The sequence below is a fragment of the Heteronotia binoei genome, chromosome 9 (genome assembly GCF_032191835.1).
Source record: "Heteronotia binoei isolate CCM8104 ecotype False Entrance Well chromosome 9, APGP_CSIRO_Hbin_v1, whole genome shotgun sequence".
Classification (NCBI taxonomy): domain Eukaryota; kingdom Metazoa; phylum Chordata; class Lepidosauria; order Squamata; family Gekkonidae; genus Heteronotia; species Heteronotia binoei.
The window spans coordinates 117,632,446-117,656,598 of record NC_083231.1 but is presented as its reverse complement, the minus strand read 5'-3'; the positions used below and the strand labels follow the sequence as shown (position 1 = coordinate 117,656,598).

General features: G+C 51.1%; 1 protein-coding gene and 1 non-coding gene across 2 annotated transcripts in view; both read right to left on the bottom strand.

Moving 5' to 3' along the window:
- Positions 1-22,050, bottom strand: part of PTPRA (protein tyrosine phosphatase receptor type A) — a 68,292-nt gene extending 46,242 nt beyond the window's left edge. The window contains exons 1-5 of the mRNA XM_060247416.1: positions 21,977-22,050; positions 20,000-20,020; positions 8,132-8,263; positions 7,432-7,505; positions 3,179-3,315 (exon numbers count right to left, since the gene is read on the bottom strand). Of these exons, the coding sequence (XP_060103399.1) occupies positions 3,179-3,315; positions 7,432-7,505; positions 8,132-8,263; positions 20,000-20,020; positions 21,977-22,050 (438 nt within the window). The remainder of the gene's footprint in view (positions 1-3,178; positions 3,316-7,431; positions 7,506-8,131; positions 8,264-19,999; positions 20,021-21,976) is intronic.
- Positions 22,051-23,740: 1,690 nt separating this feature from the next.
- On the bottom strand, positions 23,741-23,807 carry TRNAS-GCU (transfer RNA serine (anticodon GCU)). Its single transcript has one exon. It is a non-coding gene; the product is annotated as a tRNA-Ser (tRNA).
- Positions 23,808-24,153: the final 346 nt, after the last annotated feature.

Here is a 24,153-nt window from a genome sequence, read left to right as displayed (position 1 = left end):
AACCCTTTAATCATTCTAGTTGCCCTTTTCTGGACTTTCTCCAATGCTAGAATATCCTTTTTGAGGTGCGTTGACCAGAATTGCACACAGTATTCCAAATGAGACCGCACCATCGATTTATACAGGGGCGTTATAACAGGGGCAAGAACGCTGTTTTTTTTCCATCTTTCAGCATTTCAAATTTACTTCATTACTAGAACATTACTGCTCTTTCTCCATCTTTCAGCATTTCAAATCTACTTCATTACTAGAACGTTACCGTTCTTTCTCCATCTTTCAGCGTTTCAAATGCTGAAAGATGGAGAATGAACAGTGGCGTTCTAGTAATGAAGTAAATTAGAGAAAGCCTGGAAAACAGTGTATAGTAAAGAAATAAGGCACCATCAAGACTACCGCGTTCAAAATTAATAAGACGGTCCCAGAGGAAGGATCATAAGGATCCGAAACGAGAACGGACCGGTTTTGCGTCGTCGGACTGTATCGTTTGGAAAGAACCTGATATCATCTTATGGACAGTAGTGAAGTTGTGCGCTTTGGATGGTATTTGTCACTGAATTTGCTACTGAAATTTACATTGTAATACTACGTTGTGAATGGAAAGTATTGTAATTATGTGTTGATATTGTTTTGTAGCACGGAGAGTATCTTTTCGGTCATTTCCTGATTGTTAACCTCCGTGGCCCCGGCACTGTTTGACGTCAACAACTGTTGGAAAACAAACAAGGAGACAAACAAGAAAGACTTCATCTACGTGTATTTTTATTGTGTGTTTTGTACACAGTGGCTGTTTTCTGCTGTTTTACACTGTGTTGCCACTTCTTTGAGGTGTGACAAAAAAAGCCCTTAAGAGATACCCTGCCAGCCCTAGATTATCAGGTGTGTTGCTTACACACAATCCAAGCCCACTCCTTCATCGAACACACTCTGCTTCTAATCTTGTGCTTCGCAGTCCATCGTATCTCCACACAGGTAGACAGAGCGGCCTGGGACACCGGCCTCGGTCAAAACACACATGGGACTCTCGTAAATTTGCAACCAGCTCTCAGAGGGCTGGCTGGGTTTTAAATGAAAGGAAAAATGCAGGAGCCGAATTTTGACCGAGAAAACAGGAAGAGGGCGTGAGGAAGTCCGGAAACGGGCCTGAGGAACGAGGTCAAACGAGGGTAGGCTGGCAGCCCTGTTGATCTAAGATGACGGGTCTAGTGGGGGAGGGGGCAAAGAAGCAGCCACAAACGCTGGGGCAGGAAGGCAAGGCCTGTCCCCTCAGAACGTTTCAAACGTGAGCTGCAAATGTAAACACAGACAGCCAGTTTGGTGTGGAGGTGAAGTGTGCGGACCCTTATCTGGGAGAACCAGGTTTGAAGAAGAAGAGTTGCAGATTTATACCCCGCCCTTCTCTCTGAATCAGAGACTCAGAGCGGCTTACAATTTCCTATATCTTCTCCCCCCACAGCAGTCCCCCTGTGAGGTGGATGGGGCTGAGAGGGCTCTCAAAACAGCTGCCCTTTCAAGGACAACCTCTACGAGAGCTAGGGTTAACCCAAGGCCATTCCAGCAGGTGCAAGTGGAGGAGTGGGGTATCAAACCCGGTTCTCCCATATAAGAGTCCACGCACTTAACCACTACACCAAACTGGCAAACTTGATTCCTCTCTCCTCCACCTGCAGCTGCTGGAATGGCCTTGGGTCAGCCATAGCTCTGGCAGAGGTTGTCCTTAAAAGGGCAGCTGCTGTGAGAGCCCTCTCCATCCCCACCCACCTCACAGGGTGTCTGTTGTGGGGAAGGAAGGGAAAGGAGTTTGTGAGCCGCTCTGAGACTCTTCGGAGTGGAGGGCGGGATATAAATCGATTATCTTCATCTACCTCACAGGGTGTCTGTTGTGGGGGGTGGGGAGGAAGGTAAAGGAGATTGTGCGCCGCTCTGAGACCCTTCGAAGTGGAGGGTGGGATATAAATCCAATATCTTCATCTACCTCACAGGGTGTCTGTTGTGGGGGAGGAAGGGAAAGGAGATTGTGAGCCGCTCTGAGACTTTTCGGAGTGGAGGGCGGGATATAAATCCAATATCTTCATCTACCTCACAGGGTGTCTGTTGTGGGGGAGGAAGGGAAAGAAGATGGTGAGCCGCTCTGAGACTCTTTGGAGTGGAGGGCGGGATATAAATCCAATCTCATCATCATCGCTCCGCTTTGTCAAGAGGACGGGGGATGCAGACGGAAAAGCCTTCCTGCCTTAGGCCATGGCAAGTTTCTTCATGGGCTGTGCAGCCGCCCGAAGCTTTCCTAGATTCCTGATCAGCTTTCGGCATTAGCTCAGCTCAAGCTGTTCACTTTCCCCGGTAACCGCAGGACGGCCCCGAATTATCTCTGCTGCATCGGAGCGTGGCTTCCTTTGGAGCTCTCCGGAGAATTTGAGGTTTCCAAAAAAAGCTCAGAAGGCGGGGAGGAACGGCTCCGACGGGTCGGGGCTTGACTCGCTCTAGGTGACGTTTCGGCTCTTGGCGAACAAACCCGTTCGTTGACTGAGGTTAACTGTTTAGGGCCAGGGTGTCAAACTCATTTGTTATGAAGGCTGAATCTGACATAAATGAGGGCTTGTCGGGCCAGGCCACGTTGGGTTGGGCCAGGCCACGTGTCTACCTATTTGTGATCAGCTAGCAAATGTATAAACTTTATAAAGGATACAAGCAAACACACAGATTTTTTTAAAAAAAAAAACCCTTAAATCATCCTTAAAACATCAGGACCTGGTCTTAAAGGTGCTTTCGTTGTATTTCTCCCATGGGATCCAGGGAACTGAATGAAGGAAGCTCCGGCTCTTTCCTTCCTTCCCTAGGGGACCAGGAGGGGGAGGAGCCTCAGCCAATAGAAGGAAGAGAGGCGTGGCTCAGTAGCTCTGCTGTGCCATTGAGAGAGCCTGGCAAAGCAAGCTCTCCCCCCCTCCCCCTGGGAAGAGCCTCAGCCAATGGAGAAAACAGAGGCTTTGCTCTGTAGCTCCTGTGCGATTGAGCAAGTCTGGCAAAGCAAGCTGTGATGCAGAAGGAAGCAAGAGAGAGAGAGAGAGAGAGAGAGAGAGAACGAAGCGGATGACAGTGAGTTGTTCGAGGGCCTGCTTCGGCCCTCGGGCGGCATGTTTGACACCCCTGCTTTAGGGAGAGATGGATTAGGCAAAGTGCTCACATTGAACTCCTCGCGGAAGAGCTTGTTGTCATCTGCCATGCGCCGGTTGATCTCCTCCTCCAGCTTATCAACCGGCAGCGGCGGGTACTTCCGGTTGGTGCTTGGCGACCTGGCGAGCAGCGGCATGCTCTGGGGCTCTGCAGGAGACACATGGAAAAGGAATCTGGTCTTTATTTTGCTTCAAAGCAATGGGTTGAGGACACCCTGGGACACGCGATGCCAGCTGCCTTATCCAGCTGTCTGCATGTTCATACGGGGACCAGTTGGTTCCCCAACGTTCTTTGGATTAAAAATATCTAAACGTATAACACCAGAGCTTTAAGCGCATTGCAAGCAAAATCCAAAGCTTTTTTCTTGTAGCAGGAACTCCTTCGCCTATCAGGCCACGCCCCCCCCCCAATGTAGCCGATCCTCCAAGAGCTTAAAGGGCTCTTCGTATAGGGCCTACTGTAAGCTCCAAAAGGACTGGCTCCATCAGGGGTGTGGGGCTCAGGGCTCTTTGGTAGCAGGAACTCCTTTGTCTATCAGGCCACACCCCCCTGATGTAGCCAATCCTCTAAGAGCTTAGAGGGCTCTGCGTACAGGGCCTCCTGTAAGCTCCAGGAGGATTGGCTACATCAGGGGTGTGTGGCCTAATATGCAAAGGAGGTCCTGCTAGAATTCCTTACAGGGCTCTTCGTACAGGGCCTGCTGTAAGCTCCAGGAGGATTGGCTACATCAGGGGTGTGTGGCCTAATATGCAAAGGAGGTCCTGCTAGAATTCCTTACAGGGCTCTTCGTACAGGGCCTGCTGTAAGCTCCAGGAGGATTGGCTACATCAGGGGGTGTGGCCTAATATGCAAAGGAGGTCCTGCTAGAATTCCTTACAGGGCTCTTCGTACAGGGCCTGCTGTAAGCTCCAGGAGGATTGGCTACATCAGGGGTGTGTGGCCTAATATGCAAAGGAGGTCCTGCTAGAATTCCTTACAGGGCTCTTCGTACAGGGCCTGCTGTAAGCTCCAGGGGGATTGGCTACATCGGGGTGTGTGGCCTAATAGGCAAAGGAGGTCCTGCTAGAATTCCTTACAGGGCTCTTCGTACAGGGCCTGCTGAGAGCTCCAGGATTGGCTACATCGGGGTGTGTGGCCTAATAGGCAAAGGAGGTCCTGCTAGAATTCCTTACAGGGCTCTTCGTACAGGGCCTGTTGTAAGCTCCAGGGGGATTGGCTACATCGGGGTGTGTGGCCTAATAGGCAAAGGAGGTCCTGCTAGAATTCCTTACAGGGCTCTTCGTACAGGGCCTGCTGAGAGCTCCAGGAGGATTGGCTACATCGGGGTGTGTGGCCTAGTAGGCAAAGGAGGTCCTGCTAGAATTCCTTACAGGGCTCTTCGTACAGGGCCTGCTGAGAGCTCCAGGAGGATTGGCAACATCAGGGGTGTATGGCCTAATAGGCAAAGGAGGTCCTGCTAGAATTCCTTACAGGGCTCTTCGTACAGGGCCTGCTGTAAGCTCCAGGAGGATTGGCTCCATCAGGGGTGTGTGGCCTATTATGCAAAGGAGGTCCTGCTAGAATTCCTTACAGGGCTCTTCGTACAGGGCCTGCTGAGAGCTCCAGGAGGATTGGCTACATCGGGGTGTGTGGCCTAATATGCAAAGGAGGTCCTGCTAGAATTCCTTACAGGGCTCTTCGTACAGGGCCTGCTGAGAGCTCCAGGAGGATTGGCTACATCGGGGTGTGTGGCCTAATAGGCAAAGGAGGTCCTGCTAGAATTCCTTACAGGGCTCTTCGTACAGGGCCTGCTGAGAGCTCCAGGAGGATTGGCAACATCAGGGGTGTGTGGCCTAATAGGCAAAGGAGGTCCTGCTAGAATTCCTTACAGGGCTCTTCGTACAGGGCCTGCTGAGAGCTCCAGGAGGATTGGCAACATCAGGGGTGTGTGGCCTAATAGGCAAAGGAGGTCCTGCTAGAATTCCTTACAGGGCTCTTCGTACAGGGCCTGCTGAGAGCTCCAGGAGGATTGGCAACATCAGGGGTGTGTGGCCTAATAGGCAAAGGAGGTCCTGCTAGAATTCCTTACAGGGCTCTTCGTACAGGGCCTGCTGAGAGCTCCAGGAGGATTGGCTCCATCAGGTGTGTGTGGCCTATTATGCAAAGGAGGTCCTGCTAGAATTCCTTACAGGGCTCTTCGTACAGGGCCTGCTGTAAGCTCCAGGAGGATTGGCTCCATCAGGGGTGTGTGGCCTAATATGCAAAGGAGGTCCTGCTAGAATTCCTTACAGGGCTCTTCGTACAGGGCCTGCTGTAAGCTCCAGGAGGATTGGCTCCATCAGGGGTGTGTGGCCTAATATGCAAAGGAGGTCCTGCTAGAATTCCTTACAGGGCTCTTCGTACAGGGCCTGCTGTAAGCTACGGGAGGATTGGCTACATCAGGGGTGTGTGGCCTAATATGCAAAGGAGGTCCTGCTAGAATTCCTTACAGGGCTCTTCGTACAGGGCCTGCTGTAAGCTCCAGGGGGATTGGCTACATCAGGGTGTGTGGCCTAATAGGCAAAGGAGGTCCTGCTAGAATTCCTTACAGGGCTCTTCGTACAGGGCCTGCTGTAAGCTCCAGGAGGATTGGCTCCATCAGGGGTGTGTGGCCTAATAGGCAAAGGAGGTCCTGCTAGAATTCCTTACAGGGCTCTTCGTACAGGGCCTGCTGAGAGCTCCAGGAGGATTGGCTACATCAGGGGTGTGTGGCCTAATAGGCAAAGGAGGTCCTGCTAGAATTCCTTACAGGGCTCTTTGTTCAGGGCCTACTGGAAGCTCCAGGAGGATTGGCTACATCGGGGTGTGTGGCCTAATAGGCAAAGGAGGTCCTGCTAGAATTCCTTACAGGGCTCTTCGTACAGGGCCTGCTGTAAGCTCCAGGAGGATTGGCTACATTGGGGTGTGTGGCCTAATAGGCAAAGGAGGTCCTGCTAGAATTCCTTACAGGGCTCTTTGTACAGGGCCTGCTGAGAGCTCCAGGAGGATTGGCTACATCAGGGGTGTGTGGCCTAATAGGCAAAGGAGGTCCTGCTAGAATTCCTTACAGGGCTCTTCTCACAGGGCCTGCTGGAAGCTCCTGGAGGATTGGCTACGTCAAGGGTGTGTGGCCTGATATGCAAAGGAGTTCCTGCTACAAAACAAGAGCCCTGCAAACATGCATCACAATACAACCGTCTTTGGTGACTTACACTGGGGAGAGCCTGCCTATAGGGACTTCCTCAGTGGGCAACATCCAAGTGCTGACCACAGTCGACCCTCCGAGATCTGAGAGTGGGCTAGCCTTGGCCATTCAGGCCAGGGCAAAGAGCTTCCTTCCCCGCTGAAAGAGAATGTCTTTTCCACTTTGGTGTTTTTCAGTCGCTCCATATAGCTTTTCCTTGGTCTCCCATCAAAGTACTAGCTGGGGCCGATCCTGCTTAGCTTCTGACATCTGATGGGATCGGGCTAGCCGGGGCCATCCAGGTCACGGCAGACTCTCCATAGCGCAGGACCGTCTAATTAGCTAATTAGCTAGCAACACCTCCACTGGTTAAACAGGCCACAAGAGAAGCCAGGTTGGATCAGAGGAATGGCCCATCCAGTCCAACATTCTGTGTCACACAGTGGCCAAAAATACCAGATGCCATCAAGAGGTCCATCAGTGGGGCCAGGACACTAGAACCCCTATCTCCAAAAGAACGTAAGAACATAAGAAAAGCCATGCTGGATCAGGCCAATGGCCCATCCAGTGCAACACTCTGTGTCGCACAGTGGCCAAAAAACTCCAACCTCCAAAAGAGCATAAGAGAAGCCATGTTAGATCAGAGGAATGGCCCATCCAGTCCAACACTCTGTGTCACACAGTGGCCAAAAATACCAGGTGCCATCAGGAGGTCCACCAGTGGGGCCAAGGCACTAGAAGCCCTATCTCCAAAAGAACATAAGAGAATCCTAAGAAGAAGAATTGCAGATTTATACGCCGCCCTTCTCTCTGAATCAGAGACTCAGAGTGGCTTACAATCTCCTATATCTTCTCCCCCCCAGAACAGACACCCTGTGAGAGGGGTGAGACTGAGAGGGCTCTCCCAGCAGCTGCCCTTTCAAGGACAACTCCTGCGAGAGCTCTGGCAGACCCAAGGCCATTCCAGCAGCTGCAAGAGGAGGAGTGGGGGAATCAAACCCGGTAATTCCAGATAAGATTCCGCACGCTTAACCACGACACCAAACTGGCTAACTGTCAGGAAGAAGAAAGCCCAAGCTCACCCATGTCATCCGTCCGGCCGTTGGACAAGTGGAAGGAGTTGGAATGGCTCCCGGCTTGCTTGTATTTCTTGAACCTGTGAAGAAGAGAACTCAGACAGTCAGCCGAGGCAAGCCGATACCCAAACGAACTTTTCAGAAGCAGATTTCGCTTGCTTCAAAACCAAATCCGTCAGGGACTTCGCGCGTGACATTCTTCGATATCCAGAGACAGAAAACAACACTAAACAGGGCTACATTGCAAGGACAGTTATTTATGATATTCGTTATCGTGCCCTCCCTTGAACGCGAGCTCAGGGCAGGTTGCAACGCGCCGGTTAGTGTGAAGCTGAATCTTCTCGCCGGCATCTACCAAAACAAAAGCATGCTCTTCGCGATGTGCCGTGTCACATTCACTACCACCACCCCACGTGGCAGAGGGATTTTTTTTAAAAAAATCTCCCTAACCTTCTGAACGTGGAGACCACCAAGCTCTAGCCCCGGTGATGCAAACGGGCTAAGTTCTTCCACTTCAACTCTCTCCTCTCATTTTTCAGAGCAACCTGTCTCAGTGCTATTTCTCTTGTGAAGGCATGGCTATTGGGCCTGCACTTCAGGGGAGACTGAAGCCTAAAGACCACAGGCAGAAAACCCCTCCCGCCGGCCCAGACCACCCCAATACCCAACAAAAGGAAGTCCAAGAAGTTCACCAAACGTGACTTACCTTAACATGTACAGGACAATAATAATAAATACGATGACTAGCAAGGAGGATAAGGCAACCATGACGGCTATGATGGGCGTCTCATCTAAGGAGGGAGAAAGAGAAAAACAGCAACAGAATTGCTTGTGTGTTCTAGAAACAGTGAGAAGAACATTGCAACAGAATTTTGGCCTAGTGTTAGAAATTATTCTGTTAAGTAGGGCTTTTTTTGGGGGGGGGGTGGTAGCAGGACCTCCTTTGCATATTAAGCCACATCCCCTGATGTAGCCAATCCTCCAAGAGCTTACAGTAGGCCCTGTACGAAGAGCCCTGTAAGGAATTCTAGCAGGACCTCCTTTGCATATTAGGCCACACCCCCTGATGTAGCCAATCCTCCAAGAGCTTACAGTAGGCCCTGTACGAAGAGCCCTGTAAGGAATTCTAGCAGGACCTCCTTTGCATATTAGGCCACACACCCCTGATGTAGCCAATCCTCCTGGAGCTTACAGCAGGCCCTGTACAAAGAGCCCTGTAAGGAATTCTAGCAGGAGCTCCTTTGCATATTAGGCCACACACCCCTGATGCAGCCAATCCTCCTGGAGCTTTCAGCAGGCCCTGTACAAAGAGCCCTGTAAGGAATTCTAGCAGGAGCTCCTTTGCATATTAGGCCACACACCCCTGATACAGCCAATCCTCCTGGAGCTTACAGCAGGCCCTGTACAAAGAGCCCTGTAAGGAATTCTAGCAGGAGCTCCTTTGCATGTTAGGCCACGCCACCCTGATGTAGCCAATCCTCCTGGAGCTTACAGCAGGCCCTGTACAAAGAGCCCTGTAAGGAATTCTAGCAGGAGCTCCTTTGCATATTAGGCCACACACCCCTGATGCAGCCAATCCTCCTGGAGCTTTCAGCAGGCCCTGTACAAAGAGCCCTGTAAGGAATTCTAGCAGGAGCTCCTTTGCATATTAGGCCACACACCCCTGATACAGCCAATCCTCCTGGAGCTTACAGCAGGCCCTGTACAAAGAGCCCTGTAAGGAATTCTAGCAGGAGCTCCTTTGCATGTTAGGCCACGCCACCCTGATGTAGCCAATCCTCCTGGAGCTTACAGCAGGCCCTGTACGAAGAGCCCTGTAAGGAATTTTAGCAGGACCTCCTTCGCATATTAGGCCACACCCCCTGATATAGCCAATCCTCTTGGAGCTTACAGCAGGCCCTGTACAAAGAGCCCTGTAAGGAATTCTAGCAGGACCTCCTTCGCATATTAGGCCACACCCCCTGATGTAGCCAATCCTACTGGAGCTTACAGCAGGCCCTGTACGAAGAGCCCTGTAAGGAATTCTAGCAGGACCTCCTTTGCATATTAGGCCACACCCCCTGATGTAGCCAATTCTCCAAGAGCTCACAGCAGGTCCTGTTACAAAAAAAGCCTCTGCAGTTAAGTAGTATAGTTTAGATCAGGGGTGGCCAAACATTCGTAATGCATGAGCCACACAGAATATATGTCACACGTTTGAGAGCTGCACAGGGAGGGAGGGATGGAGGGAAAGAAGGAAGGAAGGAAGGAAGGAAGGAAGGAAGGAAGGAAGGAAGGAAGGAAGGAAGGAAGGAAGGAAGGAAGGAAGGAAGGAAGGAAGGAAGGAAGGAAGGAAGGAAGGAAGGAAGGAAGGAAGGAAGGAAGGAAAATAGATGCCAGAGAGGTGGAAAGAAAGCAACTTTAAATGCATTCTCTAAGCTGCCAGCTTGGTTAAACAATTTAAAGAGAGAAATGACTTCTCCAAAGTGGCCAAAAGGTCAATGGGGGCTTTGAGAGCCACAGAATATGTGTGAAAGACCCACAGTTTCGCCACCCCTGGTTTAGATTCTAAACTTTAGAATATCTGCAGGTTACACAGCTCTGTGTGTCTATCTTGTCCATCACATTATTTTACCTCCTCTCCAGCGTTTCCCCACCCCGAGGATGAGCCACCAATCAGTCACATTGAAAGGCACATCCACGCATACAAAAAGAGAGATGCTTGTAACTCTCAACCTCCCTGTCTCCTAAGCTCTGACGATGAGCTCAGGCTAGTATGGATGCAGCAGGTTAAAGAGGCAGGTTTCTCCTTGTAAATTTCTGAGGCTGCAACAACAGACCATGTCAGTTCAAGTACATAAGAGAAGGCATGTTGGATCAGGCCAATGGCCCATCCAGTCCAACACTCTGTGTCACGTAAGAACATAAGAGAAGCCATGTTGGATCAGGCCAGTGGCCCATCCAGTCCAACACTCTGTGTCACATAAGAACATAAGAGAAGCCATGTTGGATCAGGCCAGTGGCCCATCCAGTCCAACACTCTGTGTCACATAAGAACATAAGAGAAGCCATGTTGGATCAGGCCAATGGCCCATCCAGTCCAACACTCTGTGTCACATAAGAACATAAGAGAAGCCATGTTGGATCAGGCCAGTGGCCCATCCAGTCCAACACTCTGTGTCACATAAGAACATAAGAGAAGCCATGTTGGATCAGGCCAGTGGCCCATCCAGTCCAACACTCTGTGTCACATAAGAACATAAGAGAAGCCATGTTGGATCAGGCCAGTGGCCCATCCAGTCCAACACTCTGTGTCACATAAGAACATAAGAGAAGCCATGTTGGATCAGGCCAGTGGCCCATCCAGTCCAACACTCTGTGTCACATAAGAACATAAGAGAAGCCATGTTGGATCAGGCCAATGGCCCATCCAGTCCAACACTCTGTGTCACATAAGAAGATAAGAGAAGCCATGTTGGATCAGGCCAGTGGCCCATCCAGTCCAACACTCTGTGTCACATAAGAACATAAGAGAAGCCATGTTGGATCAGGCCAGTGGCCCATCCAGTCCAACACTCTGTGTCACAGAAGAACATAAGAGAAGCCATGTTGGATCAGGCCAGTGGCCCATCCAGTCCAACACTCTGTGTCACAGAAGAACATAAGAGAAGCCATGTTGGATCAGGCCAGTGGCCCATCCAGTCCAACACTCTGTGTCACATAAGAACATAAGAGAAGCCATGTTGGATCAGGCCAGTGGCCCATCCAGTCCAACACTCTGTGTCACATAAGAACATAAGAGAAGCCATGTTGGATCAGGCCAGTGGCCCATCCAGTCCAACACTCTGTGTCACATAAGAACATAAGAGAAGCCATGTTGGATCAGGCCAATGGCCCATCCAGTCCAACACTCTGTGTCACATAAGAACATAAGAGAAGCCATGTTGGATCAGGCCAGTGGCCCATCCAGTCCAACACTCTGTGTCACATAAGAACATAAGAGAAGCCATGTTGGATCAGGCCAGTGGCCCATCCAGTCCAACACTCTGTGTCACATAAGAACATAAGAGAAGCCATGTTGGATCAGGCCAGTGGCCCATCCAGTCCAACACTCTGTGTCACATAAGAACATAAGAGAAGCCATGTTGGATCAGGCCAGTGGCCCATCCAGTCCAACACTCTGTGTCACATAAGAACATAAGGGAAGCCATGTTGGATCAGGCCAGTGGCCCATCCAGTCCAACACTCTGTGTCACATAAGAACATCACAGAAGCCATGTTGGATCAGGCCAGTGGCCCATCCAGTCCAACACTCTGTGTCACAGAAGAACATAAGAGGATCCCTTTTGGATCAGGCCAACGGCCCATCCAGTCCAACACTCTGTGTCACAGAAGAACATAAGAGAAGCCATGTTGGATCAGGCCAATGGCCCATCCAGTCCAACACTCTGTCTCAGAAGAACACAAGAGAAGCCATGTTGGATGGATCAGGCCAGTGGCCCATCCAGTCCAACACTCTGTGTCACATAAGAGGAGCCCTGTTGGATCAGGCCAATGGCCCATCCAGTCCAACACTCTGTGTCACATAAGAACATCAGAGAAGCCATGTTGGATCAGGCCAATGGCCCATCCAGTCCAACACTCTGTGTCACATAAGAGGAGCCTTGTTGGATCAGGCCAATGGCCCATCCAGTCCAACACTCTGTGTCTCTTAAGAGAAGCCATGTTGGATCAGGCCAATGGCCCCTCCAGTCCAACACTCTGTGTCTCTTAAGAACATAAGAGAAGCCCTGTTGGATCAGGCCAATGTCCCATCCAGTCCAATGCTTTTTGTCACATAAGAACATAAGAGAAGCCATGCTGGATCAGGCCAATGGCCCATTTAGTCCAACACTCTGTGTCACTTAAGAACACAAGAGAAGCCATGTTGGATCAGGCTAATGCCCCATCCAGTCCAACATTCTGTCACATAAGAACCTAAGAGAAGCCAGGTTGGATCAGGCCAATGGCCCATCCAGTCCAACACTCTGTGTCACATAAGAACATAAGAGAAGCCTTGTTGGATCAGGCAAATGGCCCATTTAGTCCAACACTCTGTGTCACATAAGAACACAAGAGAAGCCATGTTGGATCAGGCCAATGGCCCATCCAGTCCAACATTCTGTCACATAAGAACCTAAGAGAAGCCATGTTGGATCAGGCCAAGGCCCATCCAGTGCAACACTCTGTGTCAAACAATGGCCAAAAATCCCAGGTGCCATGAAAAGGTCCATCAGTGGGGCCAGGACACTATAACTCCCCACACTGTTGTCCCTCCCAAGCACCAATACAGAGCATCCCTTGCCTCAGACAGAGAGTTCCAACAATATGTTGTAGCTAATAGCCATTGATGGCCATTGTGTCACATACGAAAAGCCATGTTGGATTAGGTCAATGGCCCATCCAGTCCAATGCTTTGTGTCACATAAGAACATGGGAGAAGCCATGATGGATCAGGCCAGTGGCCCATCCAGTCCAACACTCTGTGTCACATAAGAACATCACAGAAGCCATGATGGATCAGGCCAATGGCCCATCCAGTCCAACACTCTGTGTCACATAAGAACATCAGAGAAGCCATGTTGGATCAGGCCAGTGGCCCATCCAGTCCAACACTCTGTGTCACAGAAGAACATCACAGAAGCCATGATGGATCAGGCCAATGGCCCATCCAGTCCAAAACTCTGTGTCACATAAGAACATCAGAGAAGCCATGCTGGATCAGGCCAATGGCCCATCTAGTCCAACACTCTGTGTCACACAGTGGCCCAAAAAACCAAGTGCCATCAGGAGGTCCACCGGTGGGGCTAGAAGCCCTCCCACTGTTGCCCCCCTGTCCACAAGCACCAAGAAGACAGAACCTCAGTTGCCCCAGACAGAGTTCTAATGATACATTGTGGCTAAGAGCCACTGGTGGTCCTCTGCTCAAGATGTTTATCCGATCCCCTCAGCTTCAGAAGGCTACTGAGGAAACTGCATCTTTGAATGCTATCCCACATTTTTTTTTAAAAAAAACCATGTTGGATCTGCCCATGGAGAAAAGAGGCTTTGCTCAGTAGCTCTGCTGTGCGATTGAGCAAAGCCTGGCAAAGCAAGCTGTGATGCAGAAGGAAGCAAGAGAGAGGTAGAAGGAAGCAGATGGCAGCCAGTCGCTTGGTAGGGAGGGGCCAATAAGAGCCCTCCAGGTGCCTGATTCAGCCCTCGGGCCGTATGTTTTGACACCCCTGCACTAGATGAAGTAAAATGAAGAGGGGCAGCTTAAAAAAAGAGAAATTAATCCCATATGAGATTTTTGCTGCCAGAGACGGCCAAGGGAGGAATCTGGTTTAGTCTCTAACGCATTCCAATGAGACATCGGAACTTGGAAGTCTCTGTAGATTCCTCTCTCCAGAGGTTTCTTTTTAACAAGGAATTTATATTCCCGGCCAGCCAGCATGACACAGCGCGGCTCTACAGCGGAAAGGCCGTTCAGTGCAGGCTTTGGGTTGCTTTGCATCTGTGGTTTTTTTCCCCCCCTCTGCAATCGTTGCACACAAAAAACCGAAAAGGAGCTATTCCTCTGCATTTGCAGGAGACAGCTCTGGCGCATACAGAGCACGCAGCCCACCCTCTGAAATATGCAACAGGTTTACAAATGAGCCGCGGGGGCTGTCTGCTCGCGCCCTTGAGAGCAGCTGGCTCGGTGCCTTGCAAGGAGCAACCTCTGCGCTGGGAAGAGGAGAGAGAGAGAGGGTGGGGAGCCAAGGAGGAACGGCAGCTTGGAGCTCACCGTTTTGCTTCCTGCCTGCGGTTAACGGTTGCAGTGTGGGAAGGGGGGGGGGAGGAGAAAGCTTCACCTTCTTGATTCGAGAGCATGACTAAGGGAAGGTGAAAAACCCTAAAGCGCCACATCTCCGGGACAGATGTATCCCCTGGCTAGGCGGCTGCGGAAGCCTCAGGCTTATCAGTGCCCACCCTTGCCCACTGGCTAACGACAGACGCATTTGCTGCCGCCTCAGCGCAGGAAGCGGCTTGCCCAGAGACGCGATGCCATACCAGGTTACCAAATGCACACGAGGCTCGTGAGGGTAACATGTTGAGAACTGGCGTGGTGCAGTGGTTACAGAGTCAGACTAGGTCCTAGGACAGAGGTGGCCAAACTGCGGTTCGAGAGCCACACGCGCCTCTTTCACACATCTTGTGCGGCTCTTGAAGCCCCCACCGTCCTGTCGGCCGGCTTGGGGAAGGCATTTTGTCTCTTTCAATCCCTTCTCCAAGTAAAGCTAAGCCAGTGGCTTGGAGAATGCATGTAAGGTTTAAGTTGCTTTCTTTCCACCTCTCCCTCCCCCATCCTTCCATCCTGCCTTCCAGTTCTGACAGCCCGGGCCACATGACCTCCCTAAAAATCCTGCCTGTGGCCCCACCAGATTCGAAATTCTGGCTACGGCCCTGACTTAGGAGTCTGATTCGGTCGAAGGCAGCTTCACATGCGTGAACCCCTTTTTGAGGAGCAAGTATAAGAAGCTGCCTTATGCTGAGCAAGCCCCACGGCCTGCTCAGGCTGGCCTGGCCCGCTCTCCCGGGCACTCTGAGGTTTCCAGAAAGACCCGTCCTAGACCTCCTCTTCAGACGCTCGAGATGCCAGAGACTGGAGCTGGGGATTGCCTGAAGGCAGGGGTGGGCTTCTAGCAGGAGCTCCTTTGCATATTAGGCCACACCCCCTGCTGCTACTTGGAGAACACGTGTGAAGTTAAAGTTGCTTCCTTTCCACCTCTCTATCCCCCCCAAATCTATTTCCTTCCTTCGTTTCCTTCCAGCTCTCAAATATCTGAAGTTCATGTCTTGCGGCTCTCAAACATCTGATGTTTATTCTATGCGGCTCTTATGTTAAGCAAGTTTGGCCACTCCTGTTCTAGAGCATTCACTTGTCATGCAGAAGGTCCCAGGTTCAATCGCCGCCATCTCCAGTGAAAAAGGATCGAGTACAGTGCTCCCCACAAGCCGGGAGTGGCCAAGCTGGCTTAACATAACAGCCACATCGAATAAACGCCAGGCGTTTGAGTGCCGCAAGACATGGACATCAGATGGCTGAGAGTCGCGAGAAAGGAAGGGAGGGAGGGAAGGAGGAAATAGATAGGGGAAGGGGGAGGAGGGAGAGGGGGAAAGAAAGCAACTTTAACGTTAAATGCATTCTCCAAGCCGTTGGCTGGCTTGGCAAGTGATTAGAAGGAGGAGGAGGAGGAAAATTGCAGATTTATATCCCGCCCTTCTCTCTGAATCAGAGACTCAGAGTGGCTTATAATCGCCTACATCTTCTCCCCCCACAACAGACACCCTGTGAGGTGGGTGGGGCTGAGAGGGCTCTAGAAGAAGAAGAAGGACTGCAGATTTAAACCCTGCCCTTCTCTCTGAATCAGAGACTCAGAGAGGCTTACAATCTCCTACACCTTCTCTCCCCACAACAGACACCCAGTGAGGTGGGTGGGGCTGAGAGGGCTCTTTCAGAAGCTGCCCTTTCAAGGACAGAATCTCAGAGCAGCCTACAATCTTCTTTATCTTCCTCCCCCAAAACAGACACCCTGTGGGGTGGGTGGGGCTGAGAGGGCTCTCGCAGCAGCTGCCCTTTCAAGGACAACTCCTGCGAGAGCTCTGGCTGACCCAAGGCCATTCCAGCAGGTGCAAGTGGAGGAGTGGGGAATCAAACCCGGTTCTCCCAGGTAAGTCCGTGCACTTAACCACAACACCAAACCGGCTCTCTAAAGAGACAGCCATCTCCAAGCCGGCTAGTGGGGCAGTGGGGGCTTCAAGAGCCACAAGATATGTGTGAAAGAGCCGTACGTGGCTCCGCAGCCACAGTTTGGCCACCCCTGCTCTAGAGCAAAGCAGGAGTCCAGTAGCACCTTTAAGACCAACACAGTGTTATTCAGAATGGAAGCTTTCGTGTGCAGGCACACTTCATCAGACAATGAAATGGGGTATGAATACATATATATGAAGCTGCCTTCTACTGAATCAGACCCTCAGTCCATCGAAGTCAGTCTTGTCTACTCAGACTGGCAGCGGCTCTCCAGGGTCTCAAGCGGAGGTTACTAACGCCTAGTTGCCTGGATCCTCTTTAGTTGGAGTTGCCGGGGACTGAACCTGGGACCTTCTGCTTACCAAGCAGATGCTCTACCACTGAGCCACCATCCCTTCCCATGAACATCTGAAGCTGCCTTCTACTGAATCAGACCCTCAGTCCATCGAAGTCAGTCTTGTCTACTCAGACTGGCAGCGGCTCTCCAGGGTCTCAAGTTGAGGTTTTTCACGCCTATCTGCCTGGACCCTTTTTAGTTGGAGATGCCGGGGATTGAACCTGGGACCTTCTGCTTACCAAGCAGATGCTCTACCACTGAGCCACCATCCCTTGGCTCTCCAGGGACTCAAGCTGAGGTTTTTCATGCTGACTTGCCTGGACCCTTTTTAGTTGGAGATGCCGGGGATTGAACCTGGGACCTTCTGCTTACCGAGCAGATGCTCTGCCACTGAGCCACTGTCAGCGAGTAGAGTTACATGTAGCTGGTGGGCAGTGATTAAACACACAAAAGGGTACTCTGCCACTGAGCCGCAGCTCTTCCTCTGTAAGAAAGCGCAGATCTGAATGCCCGTGACACAGCGCTAGGTGAGGCTGCTGAGGAACGCCAAACAGTCCTAGACACAGACAGCAAAAAGAGCATCTCCTTTTTTGCACAAAGGCAGGGAGGCAGCCAAGGAGGAGGGAAGAGTATCTGTCGGCAGGAAATAGGACAGACATACCGCAGCAACTATTTTCAGCCTGCAAACAGGGACATAAAAGTTTCTGGCCACAAACCATCTAGCTAGCCCTCTTGTCCAGTCGCACATTAAGAAGAAGAAGAAGAACTGCAGATTTATACCCCGCCCTTCTCTCTGAATCAAGAGTCTCAGAGCGGCTTACAATCTCCTATACCTTCTCCCCCCCACAACAGACACCCTGTGAGGTGGGTGGGGCTGAGAGGGCTCTCCCAGCAGCTGCCCTTTTCAAGGACAACCTCTGCCAGAGGCCATTGCAGCAGGTGCATGCGGAGGAGTGGGGAATCAAACCCGGTTCTCCCAGATAAGAGAGCTCTGGCTGACTCAAGGCCATTGCAGCAGGTGCTAGTGGAGGAGTGGAGAATCCAACCCCGTTCTCCCAGATAAGAGAGCTATGACTGACCCAAGGCCATTCCAGCAAGTGCAAGTGGAGGAGGGGGGATTCTCCCAGATAACAGAGCTCTGGCTGACCCAAGGCCATTCCAGCAGCTGCAAGTGGAGGAGTGGGGAATTAAACCCGGTTCTCCCAGATAAGAGAGCTCTGACTGACCCAAGGCCATTCCAGCAGCTGCAAGTGGAGGAGTGGGGAATCAAACCCGGTTCTCCCAGATAAGAGAGCTCTGGCTGACCCAAGGCCATTCCAGCAGGTGCAAGTGGAGGAGTGGGGAATCAAACCCGGTTCTCCCAGATAAGAGAGCTCTGGCTGACCCAAGGCCATTCCAGCAGCTGCAAGTGGAGGAGTGGGGAATCCAACCCGGTTCTCCCAGGTAAGAGAGCTCTGGCTGACCCAAGGCCATCCCAGCAGGTGCAAGCGGAGGAGTGGGGAATCCAACCCGGTTCTCCCAGATAAGAGAGCTCTGGCTGACTCAAGGCCATCCCAGCAGGTGCAAGCGGAGGAGTGGGGAATCCAACCCGGTTCTCCCAGATAAGAGTCCACGCACTTCACCACTGCACCAAACTGGCTCTCATTAACCATCTGCATGTCCTGGAGGAGTATTTTTTCAAAAGATTCCTCGCTTGCTGTTTGGAGATTATTATAAACATGAATGGGCAGGCCGAGATTTGGCCCCAGTTCCTTCCCCCTCTTCTCCTTGGAAGCGTGCACTGAGGCCGAAAAGGAAACTTGGGTTTTCTGAACGTCCTCCGATGCAGAACCCTACCGTCGACTCTATCCCACGATCCTCAGGAATGTATCGCTTTACGTGGCGTTCTTGTAATCGGCCCCCTCCAGCTTCTACAGAACTGGCTGGTTTGTTGTTCCAAACAGAGCGGGAGCTTTGGGGTGGGGAGATTCTCCCGGTTCCCTCCGCCCCCGCCCGCAAGCAGACTTGAGAATCGCCACAAAGCCAACTGACATCGGCTCCCCGTTTCCTCTGCAAAGTTCCCCGGCTGCAGACCGCATCGCTTGGGTGGGGTGTGGGAACAGGAAAACACTACCAGGTGTGTTCCGCTTGGATATTTTGGTTTGAAAAGGCTGCATTGACATGACCAGTCAGCACGGGTCGGGAAGGGCCAAAACCAACAGCCGCCCATCTATGAGAAGGAGGCCGTTTGAAAACAGAAGTCTGTCGGCTACTCAGGTCCTTTTTATTGGCTCCATCCCTCGTGGGAGCATGTGCGTATACACACACACACACACACAGTTGCTAACTTCTTGCTAGTGCTTTCAAATAAAGGGGACTGAGTAAAAAGTCAAAATTAAGAAATACCAGGGCTTTTTTTTGAGCAGGAACGCACAGGAACATAGTTCCAGCTGGCTTGGCATCAGCGGGTGTGGCCTAATATGCAAATGAGTTCTTGCTGGGCTTTTCCTACCCCAAAAGCCCTGTGTGGAACAATGGTGATGTCGGGGTGTGTGGCCTAATATGCAAACGAGTCCCCACTCGGTCACAATCTCCTTTACCTCCCCGCCCACAACCGACACCCTGTGAGGTGGGTGGGGCTGAAAGAGCTCTGACAGAAGCTGCCCTTTCAAGGACAACTCCTAGGAGAGCTAGGGCTGACCCCATGCCGTTCCAGCGGCTGCAAGTGGAGGAGTGGGGGAATCAAACCCGGTTCTCCCAAATAAGAGTCCGCGCACTCAACCACGACACCAAACTGGCTCTCAGGAAGGAAGGCAGGTAAATAGATGGGGAGAGGCAGAAAGAAAGCAACTTTAAATGCATTCTCTCAGCTTCTGGCTTAGTTAAATGATTTAAAGGGAGAAATCTCTTCTCCAAGCCGGCCGACAGGGCAGTGGGGGCTTTGAGAGCCATATAATATGTGTGAAAGAGCCACACATGGCTCCTGAGCCACAGTTTGGCCACCCCAGGTCGAACCTATCCCTAGAGTTACTGTGAGGACAAACATGGGGTGACAGCCTAAGGATGCTGGCCTCTGGGTGGAACCTGGAGATTTCCTAGAATAACAGCTCATCTCCAGACTACAAAGGTCGGTTCCTCTGGGGGAAATGGCTCTTTTGGAGGGCGCAATCTATGGCACTGCACCCCACTGAAGTCCATGCCCTTCCCCAGCTCCACCCCCACATCTCCAGGAGTTTCCAAACTGGAGCTGGCAACCGTCCTCCCTGGCGACACTCCCAGAAACCAACACAGCTCCTCGAGGATGGGATTGGATGCAAGCACCACAAACTAATGAGCAAAGAAACCAGCCCCAAAAATGGGAGGTGCTGCTTTGATGCATTAAACAAAACTTTTAAATGACCAAGTCACGACTTTCAAAACCCCAGAAGAGACACTGAATGGGCAAAAGGAAGTCAGCGCCTTACCTCGTCTTCCGTCGGAATCGTCTGTACAAACAAGGGAAAAAAAAATTACCACGGTTGGATTCGCACAGAGAAGGGGAAACAGCGGCCCTTCTCTCCTGAAAGGCAGAATGCAACATTCGGCACGCGCAGCGAGGACAACCAACCACCCCCCAGCCTCATGTCATAAGAACATAAGAGAAGCCATGTTGGATCAGGCCAATGGCCCATCCAGTCCAACACTCTGTGTCACACAGTGGCCAAAATTTTTATATATATATATACACACACACACACACTGTGGCTAATAGCCACTGATGGACCTCTGCTCCATATTTTTATCTAAACCCCTCTTGAAGGTGGCCATGCTTGTGGCCGCCACCACCTCCTGTGGCAGTGAATTCCACATGTTAATCACCCTTTGGGTGAAGAAGTACTTCCTTTTATCCATTTTAACCTGTCTGCTCAGCAATTTCATCGAATGCCCACGAGTTCTTGTATTGTGAGAAAGGGAGAAAAGTACTTCTTTCTCTACTTTCTCAATCCCATGCATTATCTTGTAAACCTCTATCATGTCACCCCACAATCGACGTTTCTCCAAGCTAAAGAGTCCCAAGCGTTTCAACCTTTCTTCATAGGGAAAGTGTTCCCTCCCTTCTTCAAATCCATCAAAGCCTAGGAAAAAGGGGCCATGCTTTCAGACCGTATATTGTTTTATTATATGTATCTGATTTTAACGCTGTTATTATTGACTGTTTTCACCCGCTCAGAGCCCATTTGGGAAAGGGCGGGCTATAAACTGAAAAGAATAAATAATAAATAAAATGTTTACAATCTGCTTCTGGAGCCCTCTTCTAGGCTCTCTGCGTTTGGCTTTGTGTGGGGCGGGTGCGACCGGATGCAGGGCCTTTTCTGTGGGAGCACCAATGTTTACAGGTTTTATTATTCTTCTGGGCTTTTATTCTATAACTTATATAACTTTTAGAGACTTCCTTCCCAGTTTAGACTGTTTTATCGTTAATTTCTCCTTGCTTCAAATCACGGTTGACTTATGGTGACCTTCCACCGGCTTTTCAGGGCAAGAGAAACTCAGAGGTGGTTTTCCTATTGCCTGCCTCCACGTCACGACGTTGGTATTCCCTGGGGGTCTCCTTCCCAAACACTGACCAGGAACGAACCAGGTTTCCTTCCAAAACCTGACAAGAGCAGGCTAGCCTGGGCTATTCGAGTTGAGGCATTGTTCATTAGGTTCTATTCCCACCCCCCACCCCCATATTGAAGAGCCCCGTGGCGCAGAGTGGCAGTCCTACGCTCTGCTCATGACCTGAGTTCGATCCCCGGCGGAAGCTGGGTTTTCAGGTCGCCGGCTAGAGGTTGACTCAGCCTTCCATCCTTCCGAGGTCGGTCGAAGGAGTCCCCAGCTTGCTGGAGGGAAAGCGTAGACGGCTGGGGAAGGCGATGGCAAACCACCCCGTCAAAAGTCTGCCGTGAAAACGTCGTGAAAGCAACGTCACCCCAGAGTCGGAAACGACTGGTGCTTGCACAGGGGGCCTTTCCTTTAAGAACTATCAGCCCTGTGGCACAGAGTGGTAAAGCTGCAGTACTGCAATCCTAAGCTCTGCTCACGACCTGAATTCAATCCCAGCAGAAGCTGGGTTCAGGTAGCCAACTCCAGGTTGACTCAGCCTTCCATCCTTCCGAGGTCGGTCAAATGAGTACCCAGCTAGAGGACTGGGGAAGGCAAGGGCAAACGTCGTCAAAGCAACGTCACCCCAGAGTCGGAAACGACTGTTGCTTGCACAGGGGACCTTCCCTTTCCTTCCCCCCATATTGAGTGTAAGCTGCCTACAGGTTTCTACGGAGGGATGGAATATGTATACATTTACACCTCCTGCCGCTTCGAAGAATGCAGTCGGACCTTTGTCTTACCAAGATCGGTGAGGTCTACTCTGAGAGATAGCGGCTTTCCGGGGCTTCTGGCGGAGGTCTATCACCTGCTACCTGATCCTTTTTAGCTGGAGATGCTCGGGATGGAACATGGGACTTTGAGCATGCCGGGAAGATGCATTATCCATGAGCCAAGCCTCTCCGGCGTTCCCTCATGGCAGTCTGCTTTTTATCACTTCCGTTTTGCTTCAGCCCTGCTTTGTCCTAACGCTAACAAACACAGATCCCTATTTGCGATTCTTTTAATCTGCTCAAAACGTTCCCGCGATTCGACACCGTTCCCGTTTTGTCTGATGAAGTCTGCTTAAGAGCACACGAAAGCTGACGTTCCGAATAAAACTCAGCTGGTCTTAAAAGGTGCCACTCGTCTACTGCTTTGTGCCCTCTCAACGGAGTAAGTGTGAGCCAGTTCACGGTTTTTTCAGCCTCCTGCTCGCGCGCTTCTGTTTTAGCTCAGGAAGGACGGCCCCGGAGCAAACGAACGTATGCAGGAGCTCGCCACTTTAATGCCATGAAATAGAATGTTTGCTCACAAGACTTCGCAGCTTAGAGGGACCGTTGGCCCCCACCCCAAACTCTGCGCAAGGAGGCAAACGTAGAGCCAAAGGACTGCTAGGGCACACCCACCGCTCCGCAAAAGGGAAGAAATTAAGCCTACAGCATGGCTTTTTTGTAGCAGGAACTCCTTTGAATATTAGGCCACACCCCTCTTGTGTAGCCGATCCCCCAAGAGCTTACAGGGCTCTTAGCGCAGGGCCTAGTGTAAGCTCCAGGAGGACTGGCGACATCAGGGGTGTGTGGCCTAATATGCAAAAGGAATTCCTGCTACAAAAAAAGCCCTCTAGCTGAACCTTCAGCTGTGTTTGAGTCTGAACAGGATTTGCTCGGGAGGAAAATGGATGTTGAAAATTGCTAGGCAGTCTTTAAGCAGTAATGGCTGCTTTCAAACACCAGCATTCTGGCTTTGGCATGTAAAGCGGCACACTTTCATCCCACTGGAGAATCTTTGCTTTCTTCTCGTCCAGAAGGAAGATTAGCATTCGTTTGACGAGCGAAAGAAAATTCCCGGGCTGCTCTTTTCCCAGCCTCGAATGCAAAACAAGCTCCCCGGTGTCTCCACTGTAACCTCTCTCTCCTACATGCGTAAAAGGCAAAACTCAACACAGGCACCAAAGACGACCGACCTAGACACAAATCCTTGCTTTCTTCAGTGAAGATCCAGGGCTCATTTCACAGAAAAAAGAGGTGCTGGAGCTCACTAGCCCAACCTATTTGCAAATGCCACACCCCTCTGACATCACCGGAAGGAGTACTAAAGTATAGCAGCTCAGCATCTCCTTTAAAATGCTTCTTGAATTATCACTGCCATGCTAAAACCCGGCTCCCCTCCGGGACGCCCTCTAAGCTGTGGAGTCTCGCGAGCAGAAATTCTACTTTGTGAGCTGCTGGCATTAAAGTTGTGAGCTACTGAACATCTGACGCTGCCTTCTACTGAATCAGACCCTGGGTCCATCCAAGTCAGTCTTGTCTCCTCAGACTGGCAGCGGCTCTCCAGGGTCTCCAGCTGAGGTTTTTCATGCCTATTTGCCTGGACCCTTTTTAGTTGGAGATGCTGGGGACTGAACCTGGGACCTTCTGCTTACCAAGCAGATGCTCTGCCACTGAGCCACCGTCCCTTCCCATGAACATATGAAGCTGCCTTCTACTGAATCAGACCCTCGGTCCATCAAAGTCACTATTGCCTACTCAGACTGGAAGCAGCTCTCCAGCGTCTCAAGCGGAGGTTTTTCATGCCTACTTGCCTGGACTCTTTTTAGTTGCAGATGCCAGGGATTGAACCTGGGACCTTCTGCTTAGCAAGCAGATGCTTTACCACTGAGCCACCGTCCCTCCCCTTTAGTGGCTCTCCAGGGTCTAAAGCTGAGGTTTTTCACGCCTACTCGCCTGGACCCTGTTTAGTTGGAGATGCCGGGGATTGAACTTGGGACCTTCTGCTTGCTAAGCAGATGCTCAAGCACTGAGCCACCATCCCTCCCCTTAGACATTTCAACATATATGAACATATGAAGCTGCCTTCTACTGAAACAGAGCCTGGGTCCATCAAAGTCAGTATTGTCCACTCAGATTGGATGTGGCTCTGCAGGGTCTCAAGCGGAGGTTTTTCACGCCTATTTGCCTGGACTCTTTTTAGTTGGAGATGCTGGGGATTGAACCTGCGACCTTCTGCTTAC